At 31.6% G+C, this 27,876-nt stretch overlaps 7 protein-coding genes across 7 annotated transcripts; 2 read left to right on the top strand and 5 right to left on the bottom strand.

The window, feature by feature from the left end:
• Positions 1-3,150: 3,150 nt before the first annotated feature.
• LOC129916203 (uncharacterized) lies at positions 3,151-3,720 on the top strand. Its single transcript, XM_055996035.1, has 3 exons — positions 3,151-3,248; positions 3,314-3,449; positions 3,518-3,720. Exons 1-3 carry the CDS (start codon positions 3,231-3,233, stop codon positions 3,592-3,594), a joined length of 231 nt encoding a protein of 76 aa, XP_055852010.1. The 5' UTR covers positions 3,151-3,230; the 3' UTR covers positions 3,595-3,720.
• Positions 3,721-4,913: 1,193 nt separating this feature from the next.
• Positions 4,914-7,700, bottom strand: LOC129915079 (uncharacterized). Its single transcript, XM_055994540.1, has 4 exons — positions 7,611-7,700; positions 5,686-5,959; positions 5,151-5,534; positions 4,914-5,047 (listed from the first exon to the last, which is right to left on the bottom strand). The coding sequence occupies exons 1-4, from the start codon at positions 7,698-7,700 to the stop codon at positions 4,914-4,916; spliced, it is 882 nt and encodes a 293-aa protein (XP_055850515.1).
• Positions 7,701-7,954: 254 nt separating this feature from the next.
• On the bottom strand, positions 7,955-9,090 carry LOC129915078 (glycine, alanine and asparagine-rich protein-like). The gene is made up of 2 exons (XM_055994539.1): positions 9,076-9,090; positions 7,955-9,012 (listed from the first exon to the last, which is right to left on the bottom strand). Exons 1-2 carry the CDS (start codon positions 9,088-9,090, stop codon positions 8,011-8,013), a joined length of 1,017 nt encoding a protein of 338 aa, XP_055850514.1. The 3' UTR covers positions 7,955-8,010.
• Positions 9,091-12,644: 3,554 nt separating this feature from the next.
• On the top strand, positions 12,645-13,912 carry LOC129915077 (keratin, type II cytoskeletal 1b-like). The gene is made up of 2 exons (XM_055994538.1): positions 12,645-12,930; positions 12,995-13,912. Exons 1-2 carry the CDS (start codon positions 12,916-12,918, stop codon positions 13,910-13,912), a joined length of 933 nt encoding a protein of 310 aa, XP_055850513.1. The 5' UTR covers positions 12,645-12,915.
• Positions 13,913-17,143: 3,231 nt separating this feature from the next.
• On the bottom strand, positions 17,144-18,258 carry LOC129916196 (keratin, type II cytoskeletal 1-like). The gene is made up of 2 exons (XM_055996026.1): positions 18,199-18,258; positions 17,144-18,132 (listed from the first exon to the last, which is right to left on the bottom strand). Exons 1-2 carry the CDS (start codon positions 18,211-18,213, stop codon positions 17,215-17,217), a joined length of 933 nt encoding a protein of 310 aa, XP_055852001.1. The 5' UTR covers positions 18,214-18,258; the 3' UTR covers positions 17,144-17,214.
• A 3,615-nt stretch (positions 18,259-21,873) lies between these two features.
• On the bottom strand, positions 21,874-23,340 carry LOC129916197 (keratin, type II cytoskeletal 1b-like). Its single transcript, XM_055996028.1, has 2 exons — positions 22,908-23,340; positions 21,874-22,846 (listed from the first exon to the last, which is right to left on the bottom strand). The coding sequence occupies exons 1-2, from the start codon at positions 22,920-22,922 to the stop codon at positions 21,938-21,940; spliced, it is 924 nt and encodes a 307-aa protein (XP_055852003.1). The 5' UTR covers positions 22,923-23,340; the 3' UTR covers positions 21,874-21,937.
• Positions 23,341-25,490: 2,150 nt separating this feature from the next.
• LOC129915076 (glycine, alanine and asparagine-rich protein-like) lies at positions 25,491-26,629 on the bottom strand. Its single transcript, XM_055994536.1, has 2 exons — positions 26,615-26,629; positions 25,491-26,551 (listed from the first exon to the last, which is right to left on the bottom strand). The coding sequence occupies exons 1-2, from the start codon at positions 26,627-26,629 to the stop codon at positions 25,508-25,510; spliced, it is 1,059 nt and encodes a 352-aa protein (XP_055850511.1). The 3' UTR covers positions 25,491-25,507.
• Positions 26,630-27,876: the final 1,247 nt, after the last annotated feature.

Here is a 27,876-nt window from a genome sequence, read left to right as displayed (position 1 = left end):
TGTTTAATAAAAAATAATTAATTAATTAATGAAGAGAATTTAACAGAAAAACAAATATTGTGTTTAATAAGACAACTAGCAAGAAGTATTGTCAGTTGTCTATATCAAGCCTATGTCTATGTTTACATGAAGAAAAATACGTTTTGTTTAAGCAATATAAAAATTATTTCCTTACTTCAAAAGGTTTCTGATTCCAACAAAAAATTAAAAAAAACAAGTATTTAGAAAAAAAAAAATCATCAAAGTCAGACAGTTTTTTGAAACCTTCCAAAATTGGTTATTTTACCTTTTATTCTTATAATAAATTAAATTAATTAGACAAAAATAGGAAAAGCCTAAGATGAGTTTTGCAGCTAAACCGTCAACCAGTTACTCGGTCGTAATGGTTTAGTAGTACTGGTTAAGTAGTGCTTACTGCTAACAATAACCGGTAGATAAAGAATTAAGAAATTTGTTTGTTAAACTGGAAAGCCGGCACCATAATCACCATAACAAAATTGAATACAAAATTTAAAAGCTACCAATAAACCGGTATGTATAGCTATTTTTTTTTTCTTAGTAAGTTAAGTTACCAAACACAACAAAATTACTATGCATTTAATTTTTTTGGCTTGTCCTGAGGCAACATCTTGGATTCGTCAAAAAAACAACAAATCATTAATTAATACATAATATCAATGATATGATTTAAAGCCTGAAAAAAAAGTCTGTAGAACTATACATCGAAAAGGGTTTTTTTGGGGGATATTAAAGAAAACATATAATTTATAGGATATTTTAAAGTAAGAAAAACTTTGTTCAATTATACTCGTAAGAAAAACCTGCGAACTCAGTTTTTAATAAAATTAATAGCGTTTGTATTTTATCTAAGAGTGCAAAAAACTGAAAATACGAACACATTGCTCCTTTCTAATTTTATTTATTTCTCTACTAATTGAAAGCCATAAGTCTACGAAAAAAATGATAAAACTTCTTTTGCGATAAAATCGTTTTGAAGTAAGTAAGTACCTACACCGCCACTTACTTGTTGTTTGTTCTTGTTTAAAAATTTAAGAGATAATAAAAAATACAAAAATTACACATTTTTGGTATTCTCCATCATCGTTAGTCATGGATGGATAATACCAAAAACGTGTAATTTTTGTATTTTTTATTGGTTATCTCCATTTTTTCTACGAGTCCTACACTTACCTTTAAGTATGTGCCAATAAAGTTCAAAAGCTCAAGACTATGCGACATGCTTGTGAAGTTTATGTATTGCTGAAATAAATTAAGTATCATCAACACAACAGGTATTTCCAATGATGATCACGTTTTTAATAAGATCGCTTAAAAATATACAAAACTAACAATTGGCACGATGCCATACTCAAGCAAATGCATTTGCAGTTGAAATTCACTTGAATTTTTAGTAGATTTTATTTAAATTAATCTTTCCACTTAATACTTTTACTTGAAATTATAATATTGTTTCCGGTTTTTGGGAAGTTATTTGGAGGTTTCTATTGTAGTAGTCAAAGACTACAAGACTAATATCTGTGGCAGTTCCACAGAATAGCTTATGTGAACAAAAAAATTTCTTTAAAATTACATTTTCATTTATATTTTATTTAAGTTTTTAATTTTAATTGAGCTGAACTTTTTGTCAACACTTAAATATTAAGTCATCTGTAATTTTGTTTTCATATTAAAACTTAAACGTAGTGAGAAAATAAAGGAGTTGATTTTTCTTAAAATTTTTTTTTCGACTAAAGCTATTCTGTTATGTTACCACAAACCCTTTAGTTTTTTGTTGGAGTTAGAACAAAGTAAAAACTCTTTGTTTATAGATTTTATTTTAAAATTAAGTAAAATAATTATGTTTTATTAAAGACAGTATAGAAATACCTATTGATGAATTTTCAAAAGAATCGGCTCAGTTACAGACGTAAACAGATTTAAGAAAATAGGTTTTTCATAGATTTTAGCGCATTATTGCCATAATATTTTTCAGTGCTTTTTTCGTCTTAAACACTCAACAAAGTTTTTTGAACATACGGGGACGTATTCATATACCCTTTTTAAGCTATTGCTAAGATAATCATTTTTATCAAAAAAACAAAACCGACTTCCATGGATCAAAAGTGTGTTTTATAGATTTTCTAATAGTTTTTATGGCCATAACTGAACAAAATGGAAATGGGATCACACTGCAGACAGCAGCTTTCCAATACAAAAAGAATTATCAAAATTGGTTCACTCAGTCACTCAGTCCAATGCATTGGACATAACATTGCAATGTTATGAGGTAACAAACATAAAAAAAAAAAAAATACAGACGAATTGAATACTTCCTATTTTAAAACTAAAAAAAGTTATTAATAATTTCTTGTTAAAAAATACCCCTTTTTTATGAAATGATGAGACTTAAAAATAGAAAAATTGCAGGTCCTGAATTTTCTCTTGTTACACAAAGCTATAAGATACTTAGATACTTATCATTTAAAATTCAAGATTTGGTAAAAAAAAATTTAAGCAAAAAAGTAAAGATAAGAAACACAAACAAAAAGCAGCATTTTTTTAACAAAAAAGCATTAATTACTTTTGTATAAAGGACGAGAAATTTAATTGTCTACGTTTTTTGTATACACAACTTTTATGTAGGATAAACAGAAATCAAGATATTTAACAAAAACTAAAATCCAAGACGGTGGCCGGTGACGGTGAATTTCACGATAGCGAAAAATCGGGGTAATGATATTCAGCCAATGTTCTATCGAATGTGCAAAAAAAATTGGGGGTGATACAAACTGGCTGGGTCGAATTATAAATGCACTGGACTAATTTGAGTTCAAATTCAACTCTGAATAAGCCCCATAACTCGTATATTTGCCATCAGGAGGTAGTGTAATTTTTTTAGAATAACTCATTAAATATTTTGTTTTTATTAAAAATTCAATATTCAGATTATTTTGACGAATGTTCTTTAATACTTAAACCGACATAGTTTAAAAAAAAACGAACTCGTTTTATAGTTTATTTTGTTACTCCTCCATATTGTGTCTACTTAAAAAAAAAAAACATGTTTATTTTATTTTGATTTTAGCATAATTAAATGTGCTAATATCATTTTACGTAACATCTTGAGTATGTGATTAGATTCTAGTTATAAGACTTCACGCACATCAAAATTCCTTTCATTTAGTTTTTATCTTTCGATTGGTAAAAGACTTTTTATTTTATCGTTTAAAATGAAGGGATTATTATTGGTAAAATACTATTCAAATATAATAAATTATAAAGGAAGTGTTAAATTAAAAATTTATATTTCTAGACTCTTGTTGTTCTCTTGGCTGGTTTGATTGCTCTTAGTGCAGCCAAACCTCAAACTCAATCTTCTGAGCCAAAAATAAATTATCTTAAATACAAGAATGAAGCAGAAGCAGACAACATTATTCAAAGCATTATTGGTAAGTCAATTAAAGTTTTTGTAATAAAAGAGATTAAAGTATACATATGTTTTTATATTATATTTTAGCACAATACGAGCAATTAGGTGGAACTTCTGAATTCCATAATGTACAAGCAGGAAACCAATACTCAACCAAAAAATAAGTTATTGATTGTTGTATACCTACTTTTGTTTTGAGTGTTCTATTTCTATGTGTTTTGTTTTGTTAAAGATAAATGTACCTTTATTAATGATTAAATTTTAATCTGCTAGTGTTTGACTAAAAAATATTTATTCTGTGTTTTGTTGTCAAACCTAATGTAATGTGTTGAGACCGAGGCATAGAATATCAATTCTGATAAGTTAATGTGTAAATTTCGATTCAGAACCATATGAGTCCAATATGTGCAGAGTAACAAAATTTATAGAATGAGATGTAATCTTTGAAAAATTAACAAGTGGGTATAGCGGAGACAGAAAACAATTTTTAAAATCAATTTTTCAAAAACATTACTGATTGTTAACTTCATTACCTCTTTTGTGTTTTTTCCAGATTTTATTCTTAAAACGAATTTTTTTTTAAGCGGGAATTTTTATCAACTTTTATGGCGGGATCTTCTACTATATAAGTGACAATATTTTTTGTGTTTACCGCTGTATAGCAAAAAACTAACTCAAGATATGAAAAAAATTATTTAAATCTTTTTTGTAGAGAATTTTGTAAGCTTTATTTTTTGCTGTGTGATCTTTCAAAATTTCAGCTTTTTTCCAAATTTCAGCTTTTACCTTATTAATTTGGCTACTTGCCTTTTTTTGAGCTAATTTGACTGGACTATACCTTTTGTTTACCAATTTTAGAAAAATGTAATTTATGTTTTATCTTTTGAGGACATTTTTTTTAACACTATAACTAACCATGAATGAAAAATGCTTTCGAATTTTCGAAAGCAGGACTTTGAACTTTTTTGAAACTTTGATTTTTGATATTGATTAATATTTAACTACTAAAAATTTCATACCAAGTTTATATAATTTTTTTTTTGATTATTTATTAAAGCCAAATTTTTTAAATGTTATGAAATTTTTTTTTCCTAAATATGCTTAATAAAAAATATCAAATCACATAGGTACCTACGTTTTTGGAGCTCAAAATCTTTTGATGTGTTGTTTTTTTTTCTCTCAAAAACGAATTTAATATTTTTTAAAAATAATTTTACGAATTTAAAAAAATTAGGCAAATTGAACTTTAAACTGTAAGAGAAAATTCGTGCCAACCAGTTGTGCATTTTTTTTTTTTTTATTTAGTCTATTTTTTTTACAAAATTGTTGACTAAATAAAAAAACTCTTAAAAATGAAAATTCATTAAAACAAAAATCCTCAAGTAATAATAATGAGACAACAAATTTTATTTAATACAGAAAAACACACAAACAAGTTTAAAATTTAAATAAAAACATAAACAATACAAACATTTACAATATTTTAAACTAATTTGTTCAAAAAATTAATATTTTCCGGTTTAACAATAAAAATAAACTGATTGATGTAAGCTTTGTCTAGATTATTACGCATGCTGTATAGTTCTTGAATGTCCATGTCCATTGTATTCAAATTGTCTGTAATAGAAAAGAACAAATTATCATTTATTGAAAATTTCTTTTTTTTTATAACTGATTTAAAAGAACATTAAATACCTAAGTTAAAGGAGGATTTACTTACTTGGAACAATGTATGCATTTTTTTGAGCTTTGACAATATACATATCTTTTGGAATAAATTTCTTTTCTTCATTCGGTTCTAAATTATCAAATTTCGTTGAAGAACTATCTTCGGTTTTTTGTAAAAGTGACTCGGCCAACAATTTGGCAGCAAGGATTGTTTGGTTTTGCGATGGTGTCAATACTTCCATTGAACTGTCCACCATTACAATTGATGGCGGCAACAAGCTGTTTTCATCATTATTGCTGAATGTTGAACTAACTATTGAGTTGTTTATTAAGGTAGGAAATGTTGTTGATGAAGTTGATTTTAATTGATTCAGGACTGTGCTTGGAATTAATGATGGTAAAGGTTCTGATGTCGGTGGAAGTAAAAGGTTTTCTCCTTAAATTTATTGAAATTATTGAAATAAAAAAATACTAAATTCTTGAAAATTCAGATAATTTTTCAAAACTTAGTTTAAGTATAAATTGGAAGACTGCTTGCTTAAGGAATTCTTAATTATAATTTAAATTTGATTTTTGACAAAACTTACCAATTCCTGAAGGTTGTGCAGCATATGAGTTATGGTATGTTCGACTATAACTAGATTCTGACTTTAATTGGGGAGTAGTCTCTGAGCCATTTTGGGAATTATGATTTGTTTTATACGAAATTGTGTTTGTATTTTTCAAGACTTCTTTTGCATAATCAGACGATGATTCAGGTAATGGTGGTAAGTATGGGGAACCACCTTGAAGCTGAGATGGAACTGGTCCAGCATGAAGGTAACCATTGATGCAAAAAGTTATTATTAAAATTCCAAAAATCTATTGTAAATGAATGTTGAAAATGAAAACTTAGGTGTTACGAAAGATTAAATTGAATTTGATAGTAGTATTACCATTTTTTCTTTTATAATACAATGTTTATATCTTTTTTGATAACTACTGGTCTTGATCGAACTGATTTCAAACAAAAACTGAATTAGTAACAAAATTATCAATGCGATTTATAACAAACAAAAGACCACGTAATTCATCTTTAAAAATGTCTTTTCTGATGAACAAATAGATGCTCTTGTTAAAAAGCTATACAAATAAAGGTCAATGCACTTGCACGGCCCATATTAGGATGTGAACAGTGACAGTGAACTGTTTTGTGGTCAAAAGATACTTCATGAGTTTAAAATGCATACTCAAAAGTTATATCGGTCAGGTATTTTTTAAGCAATTGAGCACTTCAAAAGACCCTATACGTTGACCTTTAATTGTTAAAATATCAAATGTGGGGGTTATAAACATACATAAAGATGATAGTTAAAATTAAAATAAACAAACAAATGCTTCAAATCAATTAGTTTTACATACGTATTTACGTCTACATATGTATGTAGGTACCTATTTGAAATTCCAATATTGAAGTGGGAAACCTATTCGCACGGAAGTGGTCATCTTTGGAAGACTTCAAAGAACAAGAAGGCGTCGCGTCGTTGATGTTGTAAGTACACACAATATCGAAATTATTTTACTATTAATGTATATTGTATATAGTCCAGGAATGAAAGTTTTAAATAACTTTTTAATTATTGATTAAGATTCTAGACTACAAAGCGCACAAGCTTCATGATAGGAATGTACCTATGAAAAAAGTACTGAAAATTACACGGGAAAAGACCACCAAAAAACAAGCGGATTTCTGCATAGTTTTTTGACAGATGACTTCCATCTTAAATTAAGCCAAAAACCACTTAATTTAAGATATTAAATAATAGTTTTATTATAGTTGGAATCACTGCTTTTTTTTCTTTTTTATTAACAAAGAATTTTTCTTTCTGCGAAACAAAAACGTACTGATAGTGATGATTATTTATCATAAATACATATAATACTATTGATATTATTATCTCCATTATTTCTTTCATAATCTTTGTTAGGTAAAATCATATTGCCGAAATACACAAAGCACCTTCAAATTAGTACACAAATTCAATTTTTTAAATTTATTTTTCAAAGGTTGTTTTAAAAACTACGACAGAATTTTAAACCGTGTACTTGGCTCCGGGGAACTGTCACAGATGTTCAATATGTTAACTTTTAATTTCTGTTTCTATTAGTATCATTAACATACAAAAAAAAAAAAACAGTGAATCTTCAGCAACTCAATAAAGAGGCTTCGGGGCATCGTAACGATAACAAATTTTGAACGTGAACGCAGCCTTAAAACAATTGATGTCGAGTTTAAATAATCTCAACACGGGGTTAAACCAGTGGTAAGGGCTTAAAGTATGTTTTTGGATACATAATCGTCCGTTTGGGTACTTCCTGCGCAAAAAGATTCAAACTGGTAATTCTTCAGGAGTGGAGAATGGAGATAAGTTGCTCTTAAAAACTATACAAATTCAAAAAATAATATTGTTCGCAAAGAGCAAACATTTCAGACATTTTCTTTGGGCTTCTCTCTGGTTGAGCTTTTTTTTACGTTAAAATCAAATTGTACGATGTATGTAGAATCTTTTGCTTTCTTTTTTGGATTAGCTTTTGCTGCGCTTTGAGTTAACAACGGAAGCATTTTGCAAAGAGAGTTCTAATACTCAATCTCAACTCATCTTTTGTTTAACGTGCCCTGGATTTAAGTGTACTCCAGAACCCAGATTATTCTACATATAAGATGAGATTTTGTAGTTTTAGAAAATATGATAGTACCTATTTTTTTTAAAAAAGGTTGCAGTTTCGATTTTGAATTGTACCTATAATCGAACATTTTTTCTAGTCAATACAAAAACAATTTTTTTTTTTAATATAAAGTTTTAATTCGTAGTATATTTCAACCTCAACAGTGCGCAATCCAAATAAATAATAACAATCCTAGAAATCAATTCTTATTTCTTAACAGCTGGGGGCAGGTATTCGTTTGATTTTACACCAACGCTATTGGAAGACGATCCTAAGTTACCCAAACTAACACTCTGTGAACTTTGTTCTGATGCAGAACCAAAGTTAAGAGCTGGTGAACTGGCGGAACTGATTGACGAACCAGATCCTAACAAATTAGCATGACCTTGTCCATGACCGGCATGAGCGGCAGGAGAAGCAAAGTTCAAAACTGGAGCAACACCTTCATTGGAACTCTGAGAAGTTCCACCCAAAGCTTCATATTGTTGTTGAATGGTGCGTTGAGCATTAAGAGCATCTTCATTTGTCCTGTACTTGATGAAACGGACTTCTGGTTTAGCACGAACATTTTCGCTGATTTGTTGAACTTGACTGGCAATTTCTGATACATCAGGTTCCTTGCTCAAAACATAGATGGCAGTTCTGTCTTCAGTTGCTTGTTTGGCAATGTTGAGGGCAGCATTGTGGACAGCGTTGTTTTCTGGAGCCTTGATGAAGATCACACGAAGGTTCTTCTTGATAACAGTTTCGATACTTTGGGTGTTGTGTCCTTCTTGAGCTTGTTCCTCTGGAGCAGAATAAATGTAATATTCCTTAGTGAGTCCACCATCGATAACACGGTTTGATCCTGGTTGATAACTGACTCCACCTCCAATCGATCCAGATGATCCATAGCTGCTTCCTGATCCGAAACCACCGCCAATACCTGATCCAATTGAACCACCACCAATTCCTGATCCAAATGAGCTGCCTCCAAATCCAGATCCAATTGATCCACCACCAAGTGATCCACCGCTAAGACCATAGCTGATACCAGATCCTTGAGCTTGTCCACCGAAATCACCGCCTCCAAGTCCTTGTCCGCTACCAAGTGAAAAGACGGAGTTCAAACCCGATCCAGATGAAGCATAATCATTGGTTCCAGATACTCCTTGTTGGTAGTTGTATCCCAATCGTCCTGCAGATGCAACTGCGATGACACTTAAAATCTTAAAGGACAAACAAATTGTTAACATAAAAACAATAAATTAATAGAAGCTTTTAGTTCTTACCACAAAAGCACGCATTATTTTTCTATTGTCTTCTTCTATTGAGTTCTCTTGAAACTATACTCAATGATATCAAATTGTTGACTATTTATAGCACAACAAAAAGATCAAACTTGGTCAAATCTCTATGACGTGCAAAAAAAGTCAGTCTTTAAGGTCACTATGCTATAATGCCATAGAGTCTTCAGTTATTATGCAGGGCGTTTGTTATCTTTGCATTTAGCCAACATGGGTCATAAAACAAAACCGCGACTATTTCGTGTTCCTTTTCGTATAGATCAAATGACGGATATAAGATCAACAACCGATTGGAGTTTGTCATCTTAATTGTTGTTTGCCTTTGATTCTCTCCAAGATGATACCTGAACATTTGACATTGATAATAAATTGAATGAATATATAAACATATTTTAATGCCGCGGTTTAATTTAAGCTGATTTATTTTTGGGTTGAAATCAATTTTCTTTTTAGTAAAAAAAAATATTGACATTTTACGTTCGATAAATTTAATTAGGAGCACTACGAACCGTTCTAGTTTTTCTTAGTCACAGCTGACAGATAATAGCCTGAGTTCTGAGTATCTATACATCTGGTCAATTATAACTTCGAAACTACTTATCGTAATTTGACGAATAAATTATTGTTGGAAGCATTTCGTTTGTCCGCTGGGGTTGGTGATAGGCTGTGTGATTAAATTGTATTGAATATAGAAGCATCTAGAAGAAAAATACATAAAATACACCTTTGTTTGAATATTGTGTTAAGAAATTTTAACCAGCATTTTGCAGATTTGTCTAGAGGGGTTTTCGTTTTTTTTTTGCCAACAATTGCTGTACCAACTATAAACATATATGTACCAATTTTGGGAGATTTTAATCTTTTTCAAATAGGTACGGTGCAAGAAATACATTAATCACTTTTTACGAAGAATGTTATTTTTGGGAAAAACAAAATTTTTCTTCCTACAAAACAATTTTTTTTTAATTAAATTTTTTCACAAATAACTAATCCGTTTTCAGGCACCCGGGTGGCACCCGGGCGGCAATTGTGGTGAAATTCCACTTTTCTTCAATATTAAGATTTATCCAGATTTTACTTTCTCTCCATAAAAATAGTAGTGCCAAGGTACTTTATTTGTTGTGTTATAGCTTATAGGTATCTTATACAGATATATCTAAAAATATTAACAAAAAAAAAGCGGAGAAAATGGGGTTTGAAAAAAGCTCTCATAAGCTGCGTTCCTTTGGAAATATTTATCTACTGCTTAGTACTCAAAGCTGCTTTGAACTACTTTTTCAGTACAGCAAAAGCAGTTCAAAGTAGTTTTAAGTACTAAGCAGTAGATAAATGTTTCCAAAGGAACGCAGCTATAGAAAAAAATAATCAAACATTTTTTTGATATGGTTACATTGAAATGTTAATATTTCGAGATATACGCTATGTACTTTTCAGATAAAATTCTTAAATGGATTCTGATAAGATTGTTGAACAAATATATATATAAAATTACCAACGTTTTTTTTTCGAAAAATTAGAAATAAAAATACAAAAGTTTCCACGTTTGATTTAAAAAAAAATCGAAAAGAATTCAATATGGCTACCTTCAAATGCTTATAACACAAGAACGACGCAACTAATTTTAATGGTCATGGTCTTAAAATGTAGCTAAGAATATACAAATAATTTTTGGTGCACGGCACATTTTTGACAGACAGCTGCCAAAGTGTATGTACAGTGGTGACAAACATTTGGATTTGGACGGATTTCAAAAATCCCGATGTCGTTTTTTGCACAAAATCCATATTCATAGATAAACAAAAAAACACACCAAATAAAGGATAAAGAAACAAAGAAAATTTGTTTTTATGAGTCGATTAATATTTATTTTTAAATGGCATACCAATTTTTTTATTTTTAAGATTTGTATAGGGGAGAGGTGAGACACCCTTTTTTTTTTTAAATTGGTATATCTTAGAATGTTTTCATGATAGCTTAACGAAACTTTGAAGTCAGTTTAAGTAATATTTTATCTTAATGTTGCAAAAAACTTTTAGTTAAAGAATGAATGAGAGTATCACAATGGACTAAAATGTAGAAAAAGTCAAAAAATCTCACTGTTTGCAAGGGGTGCGATCAGTGAGACATTCTTAGGTGAAAAAAAATTAACGAAAACGTCAAATAATTAGGTAATTGACAAGTATATAATTAATTAATTAATGTTACTTTAACCCATTTTTCAAAAAAAAAAAAATAACAAAAAGCCAATAAAAAACGAAAGAAAAAACACTACGAAATCATATTGAAGTCATGCTAAAATAATAGATTTTTTTAAAATCTATGTCTCACTGTTTGCTTTTTAAAAATCTATGTCTCACTGTTTGCTTTTTAAAAACTATGTCTCACTGTTTGCTTTTTAATAAAGTCTCACTGTTTACTTTTTTCATTTTTCGGAAAGATATAAAATTACAAAAAACGAGAAGGAATTCTAATTACATGATATTTTTTTATAAAAGAACATATAAATATAATACATATGTAAAAAAAGTTCTGTCACTAACCAGATTTTTTTTGTGTTATACACTCTTTTTATAACACTCCAAAAATTACTTTCACCTGATTTTGTGTGATATTTTAGGGTGTAGGAAAATGGACAGCTTTAATTTAGTCGGTACAAAATTAAAAGACACAGACGGGGAAATAAACGTTTTGACCCAAACTAGCGTTACTGTGCTTATTTTCAGAAACGAGAAAAATGGATTGTCTCACTGTTTGCACTGTCTCACTGTCCGCACTCTCCCCTACCTACATAAAAACCTTTCTTCAAAATGGCATACCAACCATTTTTGTGAAAAATGTTGGAAAATTTGTATAAAAAAAAAATAAAAAATTTCCTTTTTATACAAGAAATCAGATGACATACCTCGTTTTGTGATTAAAGCCATTAAAAATAGTGTTTTATCAATTATACAATCTCTATACATTATCGAATAATAATATCAAATTAAATGTTTCCCTTATTTTTGTTTATAAAAAGCTTTAAGATAAGACCACTTTTACCATTAAAGTAAGTACATGCGACCCAGTCGTGCATTTTATTTGTATTGACTTTTTTTAAAGTTCTAACCAATGTTTCAAAAATTTAAACTGCCACCTATTTCAAACGTAACCGCTTTAATTTCAAATGAAGTCGTTTTATAAAAAAAATAGGTTTTTCATATTGGCTATTTGACACGTACAGTTAAACAAAATTTCAATCCTCCCTGTAAGGAATCACCCAGTGGATTATCGAGTCGAGACACCATCAGAACCAGAAGATGTAATTCGGCCATTTCGGCCATTTATCTTTGCGTACTTCTCATGAAACGCAGGTTTCTCATAGTTGAGACAAGTTCTGTCGGCCTAAATATCGACCTTATGTTGAACTTTTTTCATTTGAATTTGATTCGGTACGAATTTCAATATCTCTGCACTCTACTGATTGATTGAATTTTTCTAATCCAAAATTTGTCTTAAAGCACTTTCATTATTAAAAAAAATTCGTTGAGTTAGGATTTGAATATCAAACTACAAGGAATGGAAAGATAAACAAAACATGAATGAAAACATAGAATACAAATCAAATTAAAATAGAATCGCCTCTATGTTAATGTCAGTTTGTATGTTTTAAATAATAATTAAAACAAAGAAAACCGCAAATACAATCTTATATCCGGAATTTCCATCTTCTATGATAGGAAATACATCCGAATGATTAAAGAATCTATCTTTATTTTGGATATATAAATACTCATCCAAATTGAGTAAATTCAGTATAGTATCGTGAAGATTCAGTTTGACAAGACAATGCGTGCTTTTATGGTAAGTAACATAAGCTCACACTTAAATAATTGTAGTGTTAACGATAATTTTGTTTTCATTTAAGATTTTAAGTGTTATCGCAGTTGCATCTGCACAACGATTGGGATACAACTACCAACAAGGAGTATCTGGATCCAATCCCCAAGCTTTTGGTCAGGGACAAAGCTTCATCTCAGGCAACGCTGGATATGGAGGTGATTTCGGAGGACAAGCTCAAGGATCTGGTCTCAGCTACGGTCTAAGTGGTGGATCAATTGGATCTGGATTTGGGGGTATCTCATTTGGTTCAGGAATTGGCAGTGGATCAATAGGATCAGGTATTGGTGGTGGATTCGGATCAGGAAGCAGCTATGGATCATCTGGATCGGTTGGAGGTGGAGTCAGTTATCAACCTGGAACAAACCGTGTCATCGATGGTGGACTTAGCAAGGAATATTTCCTTTATTCTGCTCCAGCCGAACAAGCTCAAGAAGGACATTTCACAAAGAATGTCGAAACAATAATTAAGAAGAATCTCCGCGTCATCTTCATCAAGGCACCAGAAAACAACGCTGTCCACAATGCTGCCCTCAAAATCGCCAAACAAGCCACTGAAGACAGAACTGCTATCTATGTCTTGAGCAAGGAACCCGATGTATCAGAAATTGCCACCCAAGTACAAGAAATCAGCGAAAATGTCCGTGCTAAGCCTGAGGTCCGTTTCATCAAGTACAGGACAAATGAGGATGCTCTTAATGCTCAACGTACTATTCAGCAGCAATATGAAGCTTTGGGTGGAACTTCTCAGAGTTCCAATGAAGGTGTTGCTCCAGTTTTGAACTTTGCTTCCCCCGCTAAGAATGATGGACAAGGTCGTGCAAATTTGATTGCAGCTGGTTCTTCGATCAGCTCATCCAATTTCGGCAGCTTAGGATCGTCTTCGAATAACATTGGTGTTGGTGTCAAATCAAACGAATACCTGCCCCCAGCTGTTAAGAAATAAGAATTGATTTCTAGGATTGTAATTATTTATTTGGATTATGAATTGTTATGGTTGAAATATACTATGGATAACGAATACGAAATTATGTTAAACAAAATTGATCTGTTCTTTTGTTTATTATTTATCGAGTTTTTCCGTGCAAAAAAAATTGTTTTTCAAATAAGTCGTTTTAACGCAAGCCAAGGGCGCTTGTTTTTACTGCAAGCTGGAACAGGTAATATAAAACCAAAATTCATGTGAAAAAAACATGATACTCCGGTGAAATTCGGAATGAGGTTTTTAGATGAAGCACAAATAGGGAATTCTTAAAAAAAAAATATGTCAAAGGGTGTTTTTTTGGAGGTTGAATTGTTTTTGAGAAATGTTCCATAACAGCTAACATTGATTTTGTTTATTTTTCAAACTTGTTAAAGAAGTTTCATTTGTTATATAGATTTACCAAAGTCAAAGAGTGTTTTATTTTTAAGAAATGCTGAAATGTAGAAATAATACTAAAAAGAAACACTGACATTTATAGTAGCCCAGTGAAAACTGGTAAAACAGGGACCAAACATTTTTGCTGCCTATAAGAATATTTTGTTTGAAAGGGTGTTTTTTTTTTAGTAAATAGGGAAAATCCGCTATAAGTCGAATAAAATCATTGGAATAAATCTAATTTTTCTTTTTTGTTCTTTTCCGTCCAACCTTCAAATAAAACCCTTTTTGTTTAAACCATTAAATTGAATTTTAATAATATAAATTAAGGTAGGTACTAAATTATAGAGTAGATAATAATTTTTAAAAATATGGCTTTTTGGATTGAAAGCTTTTCATTTTAGTTTTCATACAATTTTACTTTTTTTTTTTTACAGAAAACTAAGAATTTAAAAAAATTTGTATAAACTGTGAAATCGACTGATACTCGTAGATTGCATGATTTTTTTTTACTTAATAAATTCAATGTACTCGTGTTATTCCACATACCTAAATACCTTATAAACTTACTAAAAATGTTACTTTTGCCATTTAAAATACAAATAAATTTTGTAATAAGTTTCAAAAAGCCAATGAATAATAAATCTTATTTAAACCAAAAATAATATTAAACTTTAGGTGAAAGCGTGTATTTCGGGTGGATACACAAGTATTTATTTCCCAAAATCTGTTTTAAAAATGGAACCCGATTTAATTGTAGTAATAATGTTACCTTATAAGGAGTGAAGTATCTATGGAGGCCATACAATTATATTGGATTAAAGGGTTTTTTTTTTAAAGATACTCGTATGTAGAGATTTTTATTTGAGAGATCCTTTTTTCACCGGAAGGCTCATTTTTTATTCGTTTTCATTATAAAAAAACGTCATTTACCTACGTTCTAAACGAATCATGTTAGCTTTATGGGACTTGACTTATTATAAAATTTACTCCCTCTCCAAAAAAATCTTCCAATTATTTGATTAAGACTTTTAAAACTTGCTTTCTATCCCCAATATATCATTGTTACTAAATTTCTTTGGGGTGGCCCAAAATTTATTTAAAAAAAAAACACACCCTTTCAACCATTAGATGACAAACACTTTTAATTTTTTATTTTAATTTCAAAAATAACATAAATTATTGCTGAATTTAAAAAAATTTAAAAGACTTATTTAACTTGAAGTTCCCATGGCAAAGATAGCATTTATAAATAAAATGCACGACTGGGTCGCACGAACTTGCTCTTAGAGTTAAAGTTGCTTAAATTTTTAAGACTTTTTATATAGAAATTTGGAAAATGTAGGTACCTACTATATATGTAGGTACAAAACAAAACAAAAAATAAAATTCGTTTTTTAATAAAATAAAATCTGAAATCAAATCAATTAAGATGCATTTTTAGAAAAAAATTTCAAAATCGTTAGAGCCGTTTTTTAAAAAAACTAATTTTTTATAAATAATTTTTTGGAAAAAAAATTGGTATGCCATTTTGTAGAAATCACTAATCAACATCTAAAACCAAAATTTCAAAAAAATTCAATGTCCCGTTTTCGAAAATTTAATTTTTCAAAAAAAAAAATTTCTAAATTTTCTTAAAAGTTCAAAAATGATTTTTTTCGAAATTTTATTTTTGGCTTATATTAAAATTATATAAATGCTTCTTCACAAAAAGTTTCGCTGAAATAGAATAAGCAGTTTCAGAGAAAATCGGATTTAAAAAAAAAAAACGATTCTATGGCAGGTACCGTTAATAATGATTTTCAAAAAAAAAAATTTCGTTAGAAAATAGAACTTGTTTCAAAACTTACATTGGAATTTTTTAAACAAAATCGTTGGAGCCGTTTTTGAGCAATTTCAACTTTACTAAAATCGGTATATGACAAGTACCGTTATTTTTGGTACAAAAAAATTAATTCCAAAAACTCCTCTGGAGAGTCTCCAAAAAACGCTACATACCAAGTTTGAAGTCAATCGGTCCATCAATTTAGGCTGTAGCTTCTTATACAGACAGACAGACTGACAGACGGACTTCGGGGACCCATTTTTTTGGCATTGTCTACCATCGTAATGTCATGGAAAAATGTTATCTCAACTTTTTTTTTTGTACGAATGCATAACTTGATATATAGTACCTATATCGCAAGTAAAAATTCTTAAGGGTACTATTTATACCATTGATTTCATTCAACTAATCGCGGGCTTTCCTAGTTTTCCCAAAAAAAGCCCTTTTAACTAAAATATTTTTCATAGACTCAAGATTGTTGAGATCCTTAGTGCCTGTGGTAAAAGAAACATTTTTGTCAATTTTCACTGGGGTGCCATTTTCGTCATAGTTTTTTTTTTTGTAGAATTTCTGGATTTCAGCATTTCCAAAAAAAACACCCTTTCACTCAAGATAATTTTGCAGACTATCGAAACTTTTTCACCTAGTTTAAAAACTAAAAAATTAAACAAAATTTATGTTAGTTTTTATGGAACATTTCTCACAACAAATTAACCCCCACAAAAATACCCTTTGACAACAAAGATTTGAGAACCTTATGAATTCCCTATTTGTGCTTCATCTAAAAACCTCATTCCGAATTTCACCGGAGTATCATGTTTTTTCACATGAATTTCGTTTTTATATTACCTGTTCCAGCTTGCAGTAAAAACAAGCGCCCTTGGCTTGCGTTAAAACGACTTATTTGAAAAACAATTTTTTTTGCACGGAAAAACTCGATAAATAATAAACAAAAGAACAGATCAATTTTGTTTAACATAATTTCGTATTCGTTATCCATAGTATATTTCAACCATAACAATTCATAATCCAAATAAATAATTACAATCCTAAATATCAGTTCTTATTTCTTAACAGCTGGGGGCAGGTATTCGTTTGATTTGACACCAACACCAATGCTATTCGAAGATGATCCTAAGCTGCCGAAATTGGATGAGCTGGTAGACGAACCAGCTGCAATCAAATTTGCACGACCTTGTCCATCATTCTTAGCGGGGGAAGCAAAGTTCAAAACTGGAGCAACACCTTCATTGGAACTCTGAGAAGTTCCACCCAAAGCTTCATATTGCTGCTGAATAGTACGTTGAGCATTAAGAGCATCCTCATTTGTCCTGTACTTGATGAAACGGACCTCAGGCTTAGCACGGACATTTTCGCTGATTTCTTGTACTTGGGTGGCAATTTCTGATACATCGGGTTCCTTGCTCAAGACATAGATAGCAGTTCTGTCTTCAGTGGCTTGTTTGGCGATTTTGAGGGCAGCATTGTGGACAGCGTTGTTTTCTGGTGCCTTGATGAAGATGACGCGGAGATTCTTCTTAATTATTGTTTCGACATTCTTTGTGAAATGTCCTTCTTGAGCTTGTTCGGCTGGAGCAGAATAAAGGAAATATTCCTTGCTAAGTCCACCATCGATGACACGGTTTGTTCCAGGTTGATAACTGACTCCACCTCCAACCGATCCAGATGATCCATAGCTGCTTCCTGATCCGAATCCACCACCAATACCTGATCCTATTGATCCACTGCCAATTCCTGAACCAAATGAGCTACCCCCAAATCCAGATCCAATTGATCCACCACTTAGACCGTAGCTGAGACCAGATCCTTGAGCTTGTCCTCCGAAATCACCTCCATATCCAGCGTTGCCTGAGATGAAGCTTTGTCCCTGACCAAAAGCTTTGGGATTGGATCCAGATACTCCTTGTTGGTAGTTGTATCCCAATCGTTGTGCAGATGCAACTGCGATAACACTTAAAATCTTAAATGAAAAAAAAAAATGATTGTTAATACTACAATCATTTAAGTTAATACTTATGTTACTTACCATAAAAGCACGCATTGTTTTTACTTGTCTTGTCGATTTGAATCTTCACGATACTATACTCAATTTACTCGGATTGTATGCCTATTTATATTTCACGCTGTTATCATAACTATTCATATTTTCATAAGTAAATGTCTTGCAATAATTAAAGAAGAGCTCACCGAAGGTTATAATATTTTTTTAAGTATTTAATAAAGATCGATTCTTGTATTTCCTAAAAATACCGGATATAAAATTTACACCCAAATTGTATTTGCGGTTTTCTTTTGTTTTGATTGTCTTGAAGACCCAAGCAGCCATTAATAAAGTTTTGTTTTAATAAGCTAAAATCTAGCGGTTTATTCTATTTTTGTTTGTTTTTTTTTTTATTCTTTGGATTTTATTAATGAAACGAATCTTGCCCTTTCTTGCACTTTAATATTCAAATCTTAAGCTAACGACTTTTTTAATGATAAAAGTGCTTTAAGATGTATGTATTTTGGATTTAAATCCAAATCAATCAGCAAAGATATTGCAATTTTAAATCTTAATCTGAGAGGAGGCACTTTTGTATGGGGTAAGTGACTCACCAATCCACTTGACAACGGATTTCTTTCTGAACCTCCGTTTTCTTCTATTTGATTTTAAACTTTCTTCACGATAAAAAAAAACGGTCACCAATTTATAAGAAATATGAAGTCAAGATTACAAAAACCAATCAATACCTACAAACAAATGTAAAAGCCAAAATCTCAGTTTTGATTTTTGTAAAATTAGCTTTGTTTGGTTAGGGGAAAGTGGCCTAAAATGGCACCTCGAGGTAATATGACCCCTTTGCATCGTAGAATCGAACAGATTTAGAAGGCTTTGTAAATGCGATTCTTTAGTTTATCGGGCAAAACCGTCATTATACGAGTTAGCAATTTTAAGCCGTTATTTGAAATTTTGCAGGCCAAACTGTCCCTAGCCACCTTAAAAAGTATAGCTACCTACCCTTTAAAATTTTGTGAAATTTTTTTTTGCAAAGAAACTGTAGACAAATATCGTATTTTGGAGAAAGTTTTTATTGTATGTAGTCGAAGTATTTCTTATTAATTTACTGAAATATGTATGTTGGCTTAGAATGATTTCAGATTTTTCGGTATAAAACTTAAATAAAAAACCCGAAACGGACAAAATGGCCTACTTAGCACAATGGCCTACCTAGCACTTAAGTCTTTCATTTTTTATTTGCGATATAGGTACTATAGGGCAAGTTTAGGATTCGTAAAAAAAATCGAACTCGAGATAACAATTTTACGTGACATTACGATGATGGAGAATGCCAAAAAAGTTGGTCCGGCAATTCTGTCTGTCTGTCCGTCTGTCTGTCTCTATCCGGAGCTGCAGCCTAAACGAGTGAAGTGATTTTCTTCAAACTTGGTATTCAGCAGTTTTGGGTGATTCCCTAGAGGAGAAATTGAAATTTTATTTTTATGGCCAAAACTAACGATACCTGCCATATAACGGAAATACAAAAGTTAATTTTTTTTTCAAAAACGGCTCTAACGATATCGATTTAAATTTTTGTGTGTAGTATTACACATTAAAGCCAACTTTTGAAATAAAAAAAATATTTTTTGTACCGTTATAAACGGTACCTGCCATAGAACTGTTTTTTGGTTTCTAAATATCTCGTACAAGACTCACCCGACTTCAACGAAATTTTTTATACAAAAGCGTTTAAGTAGAAATAATATTAAAATTAAATTAAATTTTCAAAAAACACATTTTTGGATTTTTAAAAAATATTTAAAAATTTTTTAGTCGAAAAATCAATTTTTTGAAAACGGATTCACGAAAAATTTTGAAATTTCGTTTTTTTGTGTAAATTAATTATTTCTTCAAAATGGCATACCAACTTTTTTTTTTTTAATGTTAGAAAATTTTTATATGTATAGGTAAAAAATTATTTTTTTAAAAAACGACTCCAACGATTTTCGTTTTTTTTTTCTAAAAATACCTTTTTATAAAGAAATAAAATGGCATACTTCGTTTTTTGTAAAAGATCATTTAAAACGGTGTTTTATTAATTATAAAAACATATTTTATGTTTTGAACATTAGAGTTACTTTAAGCATAAGAGCAAGTACGTGTGACCCCAGTCGTGCAATTTTTTTTTTATGAAGTGAAAATGGTTGCTAAATATAAACGATCTACAGAGAGGACTAAGACGCATCATCAAAAGGCCTTGATTTCTTCCAAAATCTGGCAAAAGCAACCAAAACATTCGAAGTTACAGAAACTACACTAAAGAGACGATCAACCTAATAGAAAGATCTGGGGAGATTTAACACCACTTTTTCCAAGAAAATGGAATAGAAGACCTTTGACTATATTATTTTGCTTTTAAAGTCACGCAGCTATGTTTCGATAGTGTGCCAGTTTACCCTGGTAATCTTGATTAGTGAAATTCAAAACGTTTTGAATAATATAGGTATACTTTAAATACTTCTCCGATTTTTTTTAAGTAGCAAAGCAAAAAATTGTTGTTTGATTAATTTTTGAAAAATACAAAATATATAGCATTAAATGCTATACTTTTTTACTTTTTTTTCGAGATATGGGACATTTTCCTTAGAGGAGCCATTTAAGACCATCTTTCCCTAATAAATCCAGATTTTGTTGATAAACACGTTCAGCATGAGTTTCAAATCCTTTTACTGGACAGGAATGTTGCATTATATGTTGTGAATTGTGATGCATTTACACTTTATAGAAATTTCTCAAATTGCTAATTATGTAACTATCCATATGTTTATCATTGAAGCCAACGAAGTCGAAAACCATTTCTATATGTTAGAGATAACTATAGATACTTCTCCACCTCCTGCTATGAAAATTGGTCAGTATAATATAGACTACGTGATCTTAAGTTCGTAAGCCTAAGCTTTCGGCTGCGATTGGTAAGCTGAACAGGGGAAAAAAATTTACTTTCATACTATTTATTATTTCAAATCAGGGTTGTAAGAATATCAATTAAAAAAATGCATTAAAAAAATTACTATGCAACTAGAAAAATTTCTCACTAAAAAAATGCAAAATGTGTACATTAAATATTTTTTTTTTGTAATACTCGTCGAATTTCTTACAAAATACGCTATAGTCAGAATTGAAAGAAATTCGACGAACATTAAAAAAAAAAAAATATTTCGCATTGAATTTTTTTTTAATGCAAAATATTTTTTAGGCAGTCAAATTTTTTAATACAATTTTTTTTTCAGTTGCAATAAATATTTTGTGTCTTCATGCATTTTTTTTTAAATTTGTAATGGAAAACAAATAAATTGAAAAAAATGATTTTGTACAACCCTGTTACCAATTTTGTTATACGGCTGTGAGATATTTTGCTGTAATTTTAAAGCCGTATTTTTCCTTATTCTATCTAAAAGACAGCTAAGAGTGAACAACTAGTTATTGAAAACAAACACCTATAGTTCTAAAAAGTCGAATGTTCCATGGGAAAAATACAGACCATGCTCGTGACTTCAACTTACAACAATTCCATGAAATCTCACTGGAACCACATTTCCCATATAGTTAAAGTACGGAGTCCTTTTATCAGGCTTTGTGAATTAATTAAAAAGTCGATAAATTAAAAAAAAAAAGAAAGAAAAGATAAATTTTTTTATAACATAATTTCGTAGTCGTTATCCATAGTATATTTCAACCTTAACAATTCATAATCCAAATAAATAATTACAATCCTAAATATCAGTTCTTATTTCTTAACAGCTGGGGGCAGATATTCGTTTGATTTGACACCAACACCAATGTTATTCGAAGACGATCCTAAGCTGCCGAAATTGGATGAGCTGATCGAAGAACCAGCTGCAATCAAATTTGCACGACCTTGTCCATCATTCTTAGCGGGGGAAGCAAAGTTCAAAACTGGAGCAACACCTTCATTGGAACTCTGAGAAGTTCCACCCAAAGCTTCATATTGCTGCTGAATGGTACGTTGAGCATTAAGAGCATCCTCATTTGTCCTGTACTTGATGAAACGGACCTCAGGCTTAGCACGGACATTCTCGCTGATTTGTTGAACTTGAGTGGCGATTTCTGATACATCGGGTTCCTTGCTCAAGACATAGATGGCAGTTCTGTCTTCAGTTGCTTGTTTGGCTATCTTGAGGGCAGCATTGTGGACGGCATTGTTTTCTGGAGCCTTGATGAAGATTACGCGGAGATTCTTCTTAATAATTGTTTCGACATTCTTTGTGAAATGTCCTTCTTGAGCTTGTTCGGCTGGAGCAGAATAAAGGAAATATTCCTTGCTAAGTCCACCATCGATGACACGATTTGTTCCAGGTTGATAACTGACTCCACCTCCAACCGATCCAGATGATCCATAGCTGCTTCCTGATCCGAATCCACCTCCAATACCTGATCCTATTGAACCACTGCCAAATCCTGAGTTACCCCCAAATCCAGATCCAATTGATCCACCACTTAGACCGTAGCTGAGACCAGATCCTTGAGCTTGTCCTCCGAAATCACCTCCATATCCAGCGTTGCCTGAGATGAAGCTTTGTCCCTGACCAAAAGCTTGGGGATTGGATCCAGATACTCCTTGTTGGTAGTTGTATCCCAATCGTTGTGCAGATGCAACTGCGATGACACTTAAAATCTGAAATAAATAAAAGTATGGTTAGCATTTCATTAGGTTAGTAGGACTTAAAATTTCTTACCATAAAAGCACGCATTGTTTTTGCTTGTATTGTCGATTTGAATCTTCACGATACTATACTGAATTTACTCAGTTTGTATGCCTATTTATATTTCTCACTGTTATCAAAACTATTCATATTTCACAAATATAATAATTAAAAAAGAGTTCACCGAAGGTCATAATATTCTTTTCAGTATTTAATAAAGATCGATTCTTAAAACAATCGGATATAGCTATTTCCTATTTTAGAAGATCAAAATACCGGATATAAAATTTACACCCAAATTGTATTCTGCGGTTTCTTTTGTGTAGATTCTTTTGAAGACACAAGCTGACATTGATTTTTTTATTAAACTAAAATCTAGCGGATTAATCCATTTTTATTACTATTTTAATGTCTCGTTTTCATAATTATTTATTTAACTCTTTCAAAATTTGATATTCAAATCTTTACTTAACGACTTGTTTAGTGATAATAGTGTTTTTAGAAAAATTTTGTGACAAATTTTGAATTAAAAAATCTAATCAATCAGTTAAAATATGGTGATTTTAACTGAATCGAGTAGGTAGATAATTGTTATTTAAATGAATTTTAAAGTTCAAGTGACCTCAACTCCAAATTTATAAAGCGTTTCGCCCAGGTACGACAGTGGGCTCATCAGTTAGATCTGTCGTACCCTTACTAAGACGCCTTATTTTGGTCGATGTTTACCGACTCTATATAAAACTCACAGCATGAATATACTGTGAATTCTAATATTCAAAGGGAATTTGTTTAAATTCAGACCTTAGAAAAATGTATGCCCGTGGGTACGACAGATCTAACTGATGAGCCCACTGTCGTACCTGGGCGAAACGCTTTATAAATTTGGAGTTGAGGTCACTTGAACTTTAAAATTGAATTATATTCAATCGCTCCACTTAAAATAGAAATAATTTAAATAATTTTTATTATTTTTGTTATTTTTTTCTTCGTTATGTTATTTAAATGTTTAGGAATATTCTTAAAAGGTCGATGTTAAGGTGAATTTTAAAAACACGCAAATTTGTTCTTTGTATGTAAAATAAAGTGTTTCTAGCAGATTATTTCAAAACATATATTTCGTTACTCCCCTTGTTAAAAAGAATGCGATTTTGGTGGCTTTTAACCAATGTAGATTCAGTCGAGCCATGTTTAAGTCATATGGATAAAACTGCTCCTTAGTTTGGAAAATATTGGTTAAAAAAAAGGATTTGGAGTTCCCTCATTCAGGTCTAGAAATATCTTGTTTCTTTTAGCGTTGAAAAAGTAGCAAAAGTCAATTGGTAAGAATTTCTTGTGATTTTAAGCGATTGTGTAATTTTTTCATTCTTAAATATTGTATTTTTTTTAAAGCAAAGATCGTCAAGGTGTTCTAAAACTACATCTTACTTCTGGCCGGGCAGCTACCCCAACGGCAACAGCTCACACGCTGGAGGGCCTTCAACAATTTTAGGTTGTACAATGCACTCAATGTCACCACAGGAAGGCGTTGATGGAGCCGTTGAACATCAACTTGGCGTGCGAAGGAGCTAGCTAAGGATAGTGTAGGCTGCAATGGATTGTAGCATGCAACACCTATAGGTGCTGGTTAAGAAAGTAAGTCCAAGTCTATAGTACATTCCAAAAAAAAAAACGTAGGATTGCATGCGGATTCTTATGGTTCTTTGATATTTCCTTAAAATTTGAGAGTGCGCTAAGGAAAATTGACCTCACATTCGGATTCAGAGCGACGAAATACATAATGATACGTAGGTCCGGAGGTCCGTGGGCCGCTGTATTGTTAGTAGAGGCAGTTGGTTCTTCAAGAATCATTAGCAAACACACTCTGGCATGGCTCACGAATTAAGTTTTAGGATGAATTTTCATTGTCGGGAGTTATTTTTGATTTTTTTTTTAATGAAGTTTCCTACCTGATTCTAAACATTCTTGCACAAATGGCGCCCAATGTTAAGCTTCTGGTTCATTCAATCTCTTTGAATAAGTGTCTATCACCTTTTTGGTTGTTGAAACTCACGGTCTAAGAAAGGAATACGACTATAATATAAATTAAATTGTTTTTTCTAGTTAGCTACAGAAAAAAATTCCCAGCGAAAATTCTGGCGATAAAGGAAGTTGTATCTTAAAAATATGTGATATCCACTACGAATATTCAAATCTTCTCAGACAGCAGACTTGCTTTTGTCTCTACAAATTCCATTACAGTCCAAGACTACGAACATTATAGGTATACCCACTTTTAAGAAAAACCAACATAAGATGACTTGGTGTATTTTCTAATGATGTCTGTGGAAGTTGCATGAACAAAGAGAAAACAGTTGAGCATCTTCTTTGCACTTGCCTTGCTTTCTTCAACAAGCAAAACTTCCATCTGGAGATTCACAATGTTAAACACAGCAAGACATTTGCCAGTTTAAAAAAAAATTTGTCAAATTTTAAAGTTTTTCTAACATTTCGAACATTTGTTATTATCACTTTCAGTGATCATGTAGAATGTTGAATCTTGTAATAATATACAAACAAAGAGATTTCTATATAAATATTATATTTTATTTGAGTCTTAATAATGCACGATCCTTATAATTTAAATATATGCAAACTTATTTCTTAACAGCTGGGGGCAAGTATTCGTTTTGAGATTTGACAGCGACATTGTTGGAAGATGATCCAATGCTGCCCAAATTAACGCTCTGTGAACTTTGTTCTGATGCAGAACCAATGTTAAGAGCTGGTGAACTGGAAGACGAGCTGATTGATGAACCAGATGCAATCAAATTGGAACCACCGCTAACGCCATGGGCGTGTCCTGCATGATGACCAGCAGCTGCGGGAGAAGCAAAGTTCAAAACTGGAGCAACACCTTCATTTGAGCTCTGTGAAGTTCCACCCAAAGCTTCATATTGTTGTTGAATGGTGCGTTGAGCATTAAGAGCATCTTCATTTGTCCTGTATTTGATGAAACGGACTTCAGGCTTAGCACGAACATTCTCGCTGATTTGTTGAACTTGACTGGTGATTTCTGATACATCAGGTTCCTTGCTCAAGACATAGATGGCAGTTCTGTCTTCAGTTGCTTGTTTGGCAACTTGGAGAGCAGCATTGTGGACGGCGCTGTTTTCTGGGGCCTTGATGAAGATCACACGAAGGTTCTTCTTGATAACGGTTTCGATACTTTCTGTGTTTTGACCTTGTTGAACTTGTTCCTCTGGAGCGGAGTAAATGAAGTATTCCTTAGTAAGTCCACCATCGATAACGCGATTGGATCCAGGTTGATAGCTGACACCACCTCCAACTGATCCAGATGAACCAGATGATGATCCATAGCTGATTCCAGATCCTCCAAGACCACTACCACCGATTGATGATGATCCCGATCCAAATGATTGACCTCCAGATGATCCAAAACCAATTCCACCACCAAGTCCAGATCCAATTGATCCACTGCTAAGTCCGTAGCTGATACCAGATCCTTGAGCTTGTCCTCCGAAATCAGCTCCTCCAAGTCCCTGTCCCTGTCCATTTCCTAGTGCCAAGACAGAGTTTAAACCTGATCCGGATGATGCGTAATCATTGCTACCAGATACTCCTTGTTGGTAGTTGTATCCCAAACGTCCTGCAGATGCAACTGCGATAACACTCAAAATCTAAAATAGAAAAGAAGTTATTTAATCCAAGAAGTTGCATTTGTAAAAGGCATTCAAGCTTACCACAAAAGCGCGCATTATTGATCTTCTCTATAACTGAATCCTCTTGATACTATGCTCATTTGGTCAAATTGATTGACTATTTATATTTTACGCCACACTTCAAAACTTATTTATTCATACCATGGGCAAGTCTTGCAATAATTTAAGAAAACGTCATGCTAATGCTAAGGTCATTGTCGAAAGATACCACAAACTTTTGGATGCGAGGAATATTAATTAATAACGATTCTTTTAAACATGCGGATATTTTCATTTCCTATCTTTGGCAGTTCGAGAAAAAGCGGAAGAAGCTACACCCAAATGGAAGATGTATCTATTTTTTATGTTGTCTTTTTTGTTTGTTTTGATTCTTGTCAATAGGTATTGCCAAGGTAGATGACATTGATTTCAATAATTCTTTTAATTTATTAAAATCTATTCGTTTCATTCCAAGTAATCAATTTTGTATTAATTTAAATCTTTGCCCTCATCACCTGTGTTATTCAAATTCAAACTTAAGAACATAAGATTGGTTTGTTAGTATGCATACAAATTTATGAAACTGTTTCCCTACAAGAGTCATAAAATCAGTTCTTGTGCGCTTGGTATGAATGATGAACATTTCTGTTCCTACTCAGAATTATTCACCTAGTTTGTTGATTCAGTTGAGATTAAAGCTTAAAGGTCTAAACAACTAGCCCTTAAAGAAAACATGGTCAAGTTTTAATTCTCAAATTCAAATACCTACGAATTATAAACATGAATGCAAAAGTGACATACAAAGAAAGACGAGAATATTTTGATTATCATTTTTAATTTAATTCAATAGGTCATCTAAACGTTTTGCATTTCAAACAAAAGTTTTATTGGGTTGTATCAATTTTGGGATGCATAAATAAATTTAAAATTTAAGTAGATAATAGAGGGTATATCAAAGATAAACTTATCTACGATAAATTTTGTCATATAAAAGTTGGTGCATCGAATCGGTTTCCATGTGTGTGCCAACAAACCTCGGTGGGATAGAGCTCCATAATGGCTATACAAAGATAGTACCTCAAATTATTTTTAAACCTGATTGCTTCGTTTGCCCAAGGTTAGCCCAGGATAGCCTGATTTTTTTTTCGTTAGTCAACCCTTAGTTAAAAAACTAAGAAATTTTCTTCAAAAGAATGGTAGCCTCTTGAAAATCGAAATTTCTCGATAAACCATGGTAATTCCAACAAAATGTGTAAAAAGGATAATTTTACAAAGAATAAAACAAATTTTGATTTTAAAGAGTT

The sequence above is a fragment of the Episyrphus balteatus genome, chromosome 3 (assembly GCF_945859705.1).
Source record: "Episyrphus balteatus chromosome 3, idEpiBalt1.1, whole genome shotgun sequence".
Classification (NCBI taxonomy): domain Eukaryota; kingdom Metazoa; phylum Arthropoda; class Insecta; order Diptera; family Syrphidae; genus Episyrphus; species Episyrphus balteatus.
The sequence above is the reverse complement of the archived record's forward strand: the minus strand, read 5'-3'. Positions and strand labels throughout refer to the sequence as shown.

Excerpts from the sequence above, each read along its gene's own strand:
- LOC129916203 (XM_055996035.1), top strand. Across the intron at positions 3,450-3,517 it reads CATTATTCAAAGCATTATTG|CACAATACGAGCAATTAGGT; the intron begins GTAAGTCAATTA and ends ATTATATTTTAG.
- LOC129915079 (XM_055994540.1), bottom strand. The coding sequence starts at position 7,700 with ATGCTTCCGTTGTTAACTCAAAGCGCAGCAAAAGCTAATCCAAAAAAG. Across the intron at positions 5,960-7,610 it reads TCGTACAATTTGATTTTAAC|ATTTTTGGAATTTTAATAAT; the intron begins GTAAAAAAAAGC and ends CATTTACAATAG. Across the intron at positions 5,048-5,150 it reads AAATGCATACATTGTTCCAA|ACAATTTGAATACAATGGAC; the intron begins GTAAGTAAATCC and ends TTTCTATTACAG.